General features: G+C 33.0%; 1 protein-coding gene across 2 annotated transcripts; it reads right to left on the reverse strand.

Annotated features, from left to right (window-relative positions):
* Positions 1–2,324: 2,324 nt before the first annotated feature.
* On the reverse strand, positions 2,325–9,213 carry LOC120623804 (cytochrome P450 CYP12A2-like). Of its 2 annotated transcripts, XM_039890053.1 has the most exons (10): positions 8,696–9,213; positions 7,995–8,110; positions 7,581–7,711; positions 7,290–7,402; positions 5,948–6,064; positions 5,453–5,731; positions 4,777–4,933; positions 4,105–4,317; positions 3,675–3,846; positions 2,325–2,648 (listed from the first exon to the last, which is right to left on the reverse strand). In XM_039890053.1, the coding sequence occupies exons 1-10, from the start codon at positions 8,779–8,781 to the stop codon at positions 2,461–2,463; spliced, it is 1,572 nt and encodes a 523-aa protein (XP_039745987.1). In that variant the 5' UTR covers positions 8,782–9,213; the 3' UTR covers positions 2,325–2,460. The 2 variants fall into 2 exon arrangements, with proteins under 2 accessions (XP_039745987.1, XP_039745988.1); XM_039890054.1 differs by lacking the exon at positions 3,675–3,846 and having other exon boundaries at positions 2,579–2,648.
* Between the last annotated feature and the right edge of the window lie 137 nt (positions 9,214–9,350).

The following is a 9,350-nucleotide window of genomic DNA, read 5'->3' on the forward strand; positions in this document are numbered from 1 at the left end:
ATAATGATAATGACGATGATTATGTCAATTTACATCCCACCTAAAAAATTCTGTAAACAATTAGCCAAGTCTCGATGGCGCTGCTTTTTTATCTCTAAAAAATAATGAAATCTAGTAATTAAATCACTAAGTCGTGACAAGTCTAAGGTTCCTTACTGCGATTACTTTATAATTATAGTTAATGTTGTGTGATTTGACTTGTAAACATAAATTAAGGAAGGTTAAATCATTAATACTATATTACATAATACTACGAAAGTCATCCCCACAGTACGATTTAGTTCCAGACACGAAACCTGGTACTAGAACAAATTCATAAAAATGTTTGATTTGTGCTTTTAATGGCTACCTGCTGAGAGTTTCAAAATATTTAACATAACTGATAATAAAATAAGAAATATATTTATCTTCAGAAAAGATAGATATATATATTTTAATATATAATCTATCTATATATATAAAAGAGAAAGTGTGTGGGTATGTTCCGTATAGACTCCGAAACGGCTGGACCGATTTCAATGAAACTTTCAGGGAATCTCCGGATTGACTTGGCGAGTAATCCTGTAAAGTTTGGTGGCGATCGGAGCACTCCTATTTTTGAACTGTCAAACTGTCAAATACAGCTTTTACTTACTATGATGATATTCAATTGTTGGGTGTACATGGGTGTAGATAATGATCTTCACCCGCTCGAGAATAGAATAGAAGTGAATGAATACGGAGAGAAATAAATGATTTAATATATTATGAGACTTAAATTAAAAATTTAATGATGTAAGTTTATTGTTTAAATAAAATAAAGCAAAATCTAGCCCGGCGAAGCGAGCTGGGTACGCTAGTAACATATGTATGACGTCACCTACTTGAAAAAAGTTATTCCTTCAATTGTAGTAAGTAGTTAATCAGAAACTAAGCACAAACATATTGGCTTTAATACCCTTAGTTTCAGAAAAAGCCCACGGCACAGCTAGTCGTAGAATAAATATATTTGCACAATGTCTTGCACTTTTTCACTAGATTAAGAACACTAAGAAATATAAAGCGTAAAAACGGCCAATTGCGAAACAGATGCTATCGCTGACGGTTTCGTAACTTGAAAGGATCATTAGAATAGTTAGTCACCCTTTATATCCTTAAGGTGAGGTCTATAAAAATATCTTAAACTATTAATAAATGATCAATATAGCACAGCGCAAAAAAAATTGTTGTTCTTGACAATATTATTACGGACTAAATAATTGTACTCTAATTATCTGATAAAAGAAGATAGTTGTAGTATATTTTCAAAATAATCAGTAATCTCTACGGATAGATTATTTTGATTATTTTTAATAATAATTTAAGTTGGCCAACAAAAACTTTTAATTTGCAAGAAAAAGTGAAATTGTAAAAGGTCATGGAGGTGAATCTTCATATTGGAACAATCAGAATCATAATCATCATCAACAGCCTATTCCAGTCCACTGCTGGAATAACGGCCTCTCCCAACTGGAAGATTTGCCCATCATCACAACACTGGACAGGCGGATTGGTGATCGCAATAGATGGTAGTAGTAGCACAGAGGAAGCTGCTGCCCGCTCTCCGATATATTCCCTTAGTCGCATCGGTAAGTGTGCTCAGGAACTTCACAATCTTGTTCCTCCTTCCCCGTTCTACCACCGAAGAGCGAGACACCGTGAGCCGTTGCATCCTTATGTGGTTGATATTCCATCAACACGCACGGAACGTTTTTTATCCACGTTTCTGATACGTGCCGCTACGATGTGGAACGCCCTCCCGGCAACTGTGTTTCCTGCCACGTATAATTTGAGTACCTTCAAGGCTAGAGTGAATAGGCTTTTTCTAGGCAAGAGTGCTCCAACCTAGACCTCATTGCTTTCTAACGGGCATGATTATCGTCAAGCGCTGGCCTATCGTTAATAAAAAAAAAATCTTACGACACCCGCGGGAACAAGAGGTGGTGACTACTGTATTCTGATCTGGCGTCACCACACGGCAAGAATCATAATCAATAATTCAGAATTGTAAAGCCTGTGACGGGATGTTTGAAAAATTTATCTTGTGATGGAAATAACAAACGACTTATCATTACTCAATTATAATAATATATTTATACAAATATACCTAATTATTATAATTCACACTTAAATACTAACACTTCGTAATGCGGAATTTTCGTGGCACAGCAAAAATATATCTTGTAAACGGCAATTGGATTGGGTTGCAAATGACTGTTATATGGAATTGTCTGGCTTGACTCTTTTAATATAACAGGTCGCATACCAAATGCGACCTGTTATATTAACATCAGACATCTCATCAAATTTGCGTTGCATCTTCATTCCCCACCTTCATCTTTTCTTGGTTGTAAATGTACAGTAATTTGAAAAAATTAAATGTTTGCATAGGTGGTAATTATTCATGCCGAAAAAAATAACTCTTGCAAATGTGGCTTTATTTCACAATTTATCACTGTCCGGTAAATTGCCCGATTCAATGTCTTTAAAAATAAAATTATATGGCCCTAGGAAGAAGTTGAGTGTACTTGCTCGTGTTCTTTTTGGTGATGGTCCGAACCATTCTATTTCAAAGTTTTCCATAATCTTGCCGATAAATGTTTCAAGCTCCAGTTCAGCTATACGCCGACCTGTAAGGAAAATTGTAATCCAAATTGGTAACTTAACAGAATTGAAATGAAATAATTGAAGAAGCATTTAAACTAGGACGAATTACTCGTAGTTAGATTAGTTTTGAACATAAATTAGTTATATCAGCATATCATCTTAGAAAAGTGCACAAAACTTTTTTGAGGCCGAGTGTATGCTTTTATAACATGATACCAAAGGTTATGTTACATTCACCTTTACATAAGTTTAAACAATGTATAAAAACACATTAAACTCATCGAGGTTACTCTACTATTGATGAATTTCTTATATTAGGTTAGGTGGAAGCAAGCCGCTCCACTTTCATCTAACACAAGATAGAAAAATGGTTGTTAAATTGTAAAATGATGTTGAAAAAGAGCAACTGCTGAATTTCTTGCCGGATTCTTCTCGATAGAATCTGCCTTCCGAGCTGACATACTTGACGTTTTAAAAGTGCTTATTTTGGCCTAATTAAAATAAATGAATTTTGAATAGATTAAGACACACGGCGGCGATACTTATATAACAGATCCTTTCAATGTCTCGGGGTCGATGCTAAAAAGATTCAACACCTTTTTACTATACCTCCCGAGACTGGGTGTCTCGGGAGGTCGGGAGGGTCACCAGAATACATTGTCCCTGAGGAGGTGCTCCAATATATTTCAGAACATAACGACAAAAATATTATCAAAAAATAACTGCATTTTTTTATGGTCATATTACACGTATTAGCAGTCTATATGTATGTTTCACGTTTTCAAAAGCCAGACGCACATTATTAAATTTGATCAACCGGTTTGTCTGCGTTGATCTGTAAAATCAGTAAAGGTCATCAGAACACTGAAAAGTCGTTGTACACTTAGGAAACTTCGCTTTATAATGGATTTAGTAAACTAAACATATTTTTATGGCAGCTTTGTATAAGTGTCATTATTGCAAACATTAGTCTTCACTTCGCAACTAATGATGTGCAAATGTAAGTATAATTTAGTTAAACCGCTGCAAAATCATGATTGGAACAGTACCAATGCAACTCCGCACTCCGAATCCGAAGGGTGTGTAAGAAAATGGATGGGCATTTCTATAGTGCAGCGGATGACATCTGTCAACGATCCATCTCTCTGGTATAAACTCCGTAGGCCTTGGAAATTCTTCCTCCATCATACACAAATGCTGGTTTCCTATTACTACATTCATCTAAAATAAATAAGGTACAAGTTAATTAAAAATTGTTTCTGACTGCTGATTTAGCTGCAAGATGCCTTGAAGTTGATGAAAACACTAAAAATGTCATCGTTACGAGTAGAATGACTTTTGATGATGATAATGACGTTGAATGTCAAGTTCTGCTAATCTGAGGTGCAAATGTGTAAAATGGGTTTGCGTTCATGCATTTTGTATATCTTGTGGGTAAAACAGCAGTCCGCAAAAATTTTAATATTTTTAGTGCCTTACATTTTTGGGTATTCTGTAACCCAAAATGTCATGATCTTTTGTAGTTCTTCTAAAATTTCCACTAAGAATAGGAAACAATCTTAAACTCTCCTTGATACACGCTTTGAGATATGGACGCTTTTCTTGTTGCGACAAGACCTCTTTCCTTAATTTGGACTGCTTTTTCTTATTTATAGCCAAAAGGTATAGTAAGCCCAACACGGTAGCAGCAGTCTAAAAGTTAGAAGGAACAAAAATATAGTCTTGTACCAAAATTCCTATATATTCCTATAATAATATGTTTTGTTGAATTACTAAACCAAATAAAAGATATTTAACTTGAAAAGTATATGAAATAACCCTATTTTTTGTCTTACGGAAAGATTTATTTAATGGAAATGACGGAAAAATCTACATTTATCCATAGTACATAGACCGCATCTCAGAAATGCCAAATTTAGCTTTATATGGAATAAAAATTTATTTCCAATGCACTGCACTGTTGGTTTAATGTATGGGGGTTTTATATTTTATTTTATTTCATATTAAATCTAAGGGAAATCTGTTTATGAAATAAATTATATATGCAGAAATAACGAGACAAAATATATACTTAGTGCGTACTCGTAAGTAAAATTTTATTAGCATGGAGTAGAGAGGTCTCAGGAACAAAATGAATTAAAATTATTATACCGTATCAACACCTGCAAACATCATATCGTTTGCCATAGCCACTGCAACTTTGCGATCGATTTCAAGTAGCTTTTCAAGTATACTTTTATCTTTATTATTTGATCCTTCCTTTAATCTGAATTGCTCTATAGCTTTGTCAATGAAAAACTCGTTTAACCTGAAAACAATATACTATTATGCAACAAGATAACTCGCACATCCTTATCCTTACTAATAATAATCCTTACCAATAATTAATATAATAAATGTCAATGTAAGATTGTTTGTTACGCTTTCACGCAAAATTGACTTATTTAAATAATTATTTTTGTACTAAAGAGGTTATAATATGTGTTTAATTTTGCCCAAACTGTGGTTGGAGATAGAGGACAGAACTTCTCAGCGGACAGCAGCAAACCCCTCTTTTAAGGCTTAGCGAGACTACATATTTAATTTTTTTTTAGATCTACAACCAAATTTAATGCCACATCAAAAAACAAAATCAAACGCAGACGAAGTCGCGGGCAACAGCTAGTATTCATAAGTATAAAATTGTCTTATAACTAATATTTAGGCATTGTTGATAGATAATCGGTTAAAATCTTCTATAGGAAATAAATATTAAACCATCATATTTAAATGAATAGGTACGCAGATAGTAACCACTAACGTGTGACACAGTTCCATTAGAACTCACTTAAGATGTTCTTCATATATCTTCATTCCTTTCTTGAAATCAGGAGTTGCTATATATTTCCAAATGCTAGGTTGAAAATCTAGTTTTTCTGTTGCATTTAGTACGTCATGAATTACATTTATTAGCTTTTTTACAGGGGATTCATTTGGTAAGTTCGGATCGAAGCAATTTAATCGGCGACCAAGCGCAACTACCCCAACAGATTCCAAGGCCCATAGGTTCAGTTCCGTGAATATATTACCTTCGAGCTGATTTTTGTTATTACGTAGTTGTTTTATTCTGAAAATAATGCATTCATTACATATCGAACTATTAGTATGAATTAGATTAAATAAACTTAGAATAGTCATTGGAAATAAACTTCAATAAGAAATTAACAATAAGTAGAAGTTTAAGTAAAAACAAATTCTTAAGTGTTTTCTCAAAGATAAATAAAGTAATGAAATGGTATGAAAACATTTTAAAATAAAAGCTAAGTTTGGAAGAAATACTGACTTTTTAATCATATCCTCTGCAACTTCAGCCATTATATTAGCGTATTGTTTAATCGTCTTTATGTGCAACATTACCGGGTTAACGCTATGTCGCATTTTTTTCCAACATTCTCCATTACTGACAGACAAACATACATTATTATCGTACTTATATTAAACATTATTATAGTAACAACCAATACTATTGGTATCGTCTTAAGTATGTGTTGACGCCTCATTCAGATTCACCATAAATTAAAGTTATTTTTGATGACATGTCAGGCCAATACTTCACTAGATCAATATGGTAGCGCCACCAGCCACGCCACCGCCATGCATTGCTATCAAACGAGACACAGTCATGACATAGACACTCGTATGGTAACTAAGGATGCAGAGTGCAACATAAAAGCTTGACATCTATTGAATAGCGAGTCAATCTTTCAACGTAATTTAATATCCAACAAGGTTTAGAATAATATGTCTACCATAGAAGTGACGATGTCTTTTATAAAGAAAAGGCGGAAGTTGGTCTGGCTCATTTCTGAATCGGTCTCTACAATGTATATTATCGAGTCAGGTATTCACTGGGCAGCTAATCTATGCCTGCTGCAATGGTCATGACCCCAGGTTCAACTTAACATAATTAGCGATATTGTCTAAATTTGAAAGTGTGTATATTGATATAACTTCATGCGTTATATTATGGTTTGTAATAAAGTTATTTTTCATGTTGTATTTTTTCATAAGCTAGAAAAACATCCAGAAAGAAATAAAGAAACTTTTATTAGGCTATACACAACAACAAAAAAGTAAAAAAAAAAGTGTTTTAACAAGCACCACGTGAATCCAAAACTCGGCATGTTAGCTTTAAGTCTAGTCGACAAGTTGAAAATGGTATAAAATAAAGAAACTGCTCTTAAAATTATGTGCGATAGCTCACTGGATCCGGAATGGCGCCTAGAAAAATAAATTAAAATCATAAATAATGGAGATAGAGTTTTTGGGAGCTGGGAGTTTTTTATGGAAAATTTCCTCCTCTTTCAGAATCTTTTTTTGAATTTTCTTAAATATTAATAGCTTTTGAAATATTGGCAAAAAACGAAATGCCATTTTTAATTGTTTATAACTTTTGCAGTTTTTTATGTGCTAATACATTTTTGGCCCATTTTTCTAGGCGCCATTCCGGATCCAATGAGCTATAGCACATAATTTTAAGAGCACTATATCTATTTTGTGCCATTTTCAACTTATCGACTAGACTACTATGTCTTACTTAAGACATAGCGCTGGTCGTTCGTGAAGCTCGACTTGACATTTTGACGGGAGGAATTGATAGAGCCCTGTTTATTACATCTACTCACTCAATAATCAAACCAGATGGATCGTCATCACTCTCGTTATAGTATTTTTTTCTATAATACATTATGGAATCAAAACCAGGCCGATTTGGTAATGGATCTTCATTACGAAACAGCTGAAACATTATAAAACTACCTATTACATCTGTCATACCTGTACGTAAAGCTTGTGGTTGACATATAACTAAAGAGCCTACAATCACAAAAGCATTAAATTATTCTAAGATCAAAAATACTAAAACCTCGATGAACGAGATATTCTACTCAATAATGTTTTTAGTTGTTGAAACTCACATTTATAGCAGCTTCCGGGTCGTAGAGGAAGATAATTGGATCAAACCCCCAATTCCCGTCAAGTCTGACGATGGGCCCATAGTTTTTGTACAATAACTCTTGCAATTCCATAGGGCGTTTGTACAACCATCCTTTAAATAACGAAAGTACTAGTAAGGATATTAAAAAAAACTTCATCAAGTAGTTAATATTAAATATTTTCTACTTGAAGAAGTTATTGTCTTTCTTCGTAAAAGTAAATTTAGCTATGCAATAGTCAGCCTATAAAGTCTGATATTTAAATGCGTTTTAATAAAAAAAGGAGTCTTTCTAAGTGGTTATTTATATTTGTAACCATTTGCGTAGTCAAGGTAGCTAAAAAAAACCCTATATTTGCATTTATATGATTCTAAAGACTATCTTCTATAAACGTACCTCCTGGAAGAAAATGTAGCAACTGTCCGATAACAGGCAAAGATAAAGGTCCAGGAATTTCATACCAAGCTTTAATTTGGTCCTCACTTTTATTTATGCAACGTATGGAAGTATTTCTAAAATCAACAATATTATAACACACCATACACACCAAGACACACTACTCAATCGTTTTATGCTTTATCTTGTCTTTGCCATGGAAGAGTGATGCCTCCTGACACTGGTTTTTTGATGTATACTAGGAGGTCTCCACAACATGTATCATTTACAATGTAAGAGACGAAATAAACGATTTTTTTTTTATTAAAATATTTTTTATTAATATCTTTGAAGCTTACGGTATATTTTTCATTAAAATAATATTATTTAAAACAAGTCATAACGTCAAATTGATCGCATTATTTCCATTATTTGCATTTATGACTTACATTTATTTTTCTCTGTCATATTATTTTAGTATTTAACTCAGTATCTGCTACCGATACTGGAAACATAGAATGTCAACATTCATATTCTGAAGAGCTTTCATTAGCTATTCCATGACATTTTTTTCCTCTCTTTAAGAAATACGTTATTAAATAATACTAACTATATATTAGATCAGATTTATTTTTTGAATTGTTAAATAAAACAACAATAAAACAGTAATCATAAAATTATACTAATATTTTAAATTAAGTATTAAGAATCACAAATGTTACCTTATAAATTGTTGCCTTTTCAACGCACCCTTGTTAACGAGGATTCTTGTTACTCTGTACATTCTGTTCTGAATATCAGTGATCATGTCCAAAACGTTTATTCATACTACATAATATTTTATCCAAACTGTAATCAATTTAAATACTGATGTTATCATTCTCTTGACCTTTCTACTTAATCGTTTGTCATTGGACGTTTACAAATAATATACTACAACGTCTGCCTACCATATTATTATTGTTCAAAAAAAGCGATAAGATGAAATGATGCGCCGGATTCATGCAACTTTGGATATCCCAAATTTGACCTTGAAAAAGTCCTTGAATGTCTTACACAGTATTACAACTACCGAATGGTCATAACAGCCTGATTAAGTGATTCATTCTATGAGTATATTTTCATGTTCAACGATCTGTCTTCAAGGTCAAGTAGAAGGTGAGACTTGTTCTATAATTAGCATGTCTAATAATAAAACAAGATGTTTAGTATGAACTTGCTTACCGTTGGCAAACAAATTTTTAATGTTTTATTTATCCATATACAAAAGCCTAGAACATAAAATTGCTGAACTATGTTACGAGACAGTAACCTATAAAGGAATTTAATGTTTAAAAAAATATGGCCATGCGTGGATTATTTACAAATGATTGCTGA

The sequence above is a fragment of the Pararge aegeria genome, chromosome 5, assembly GCF_905163445.1.
Source record: "Pararge aegeria chromosome 5, ilParAegt1.1, whole genome shotgun sequence".
Taxonomy (NCBI): domain Eukaryota; kingdom Metazoa; phylum Arthropoda; class Insecta; order Lepidoptera; family Nymphalidae; genus Pararge; species Pararge aegeria.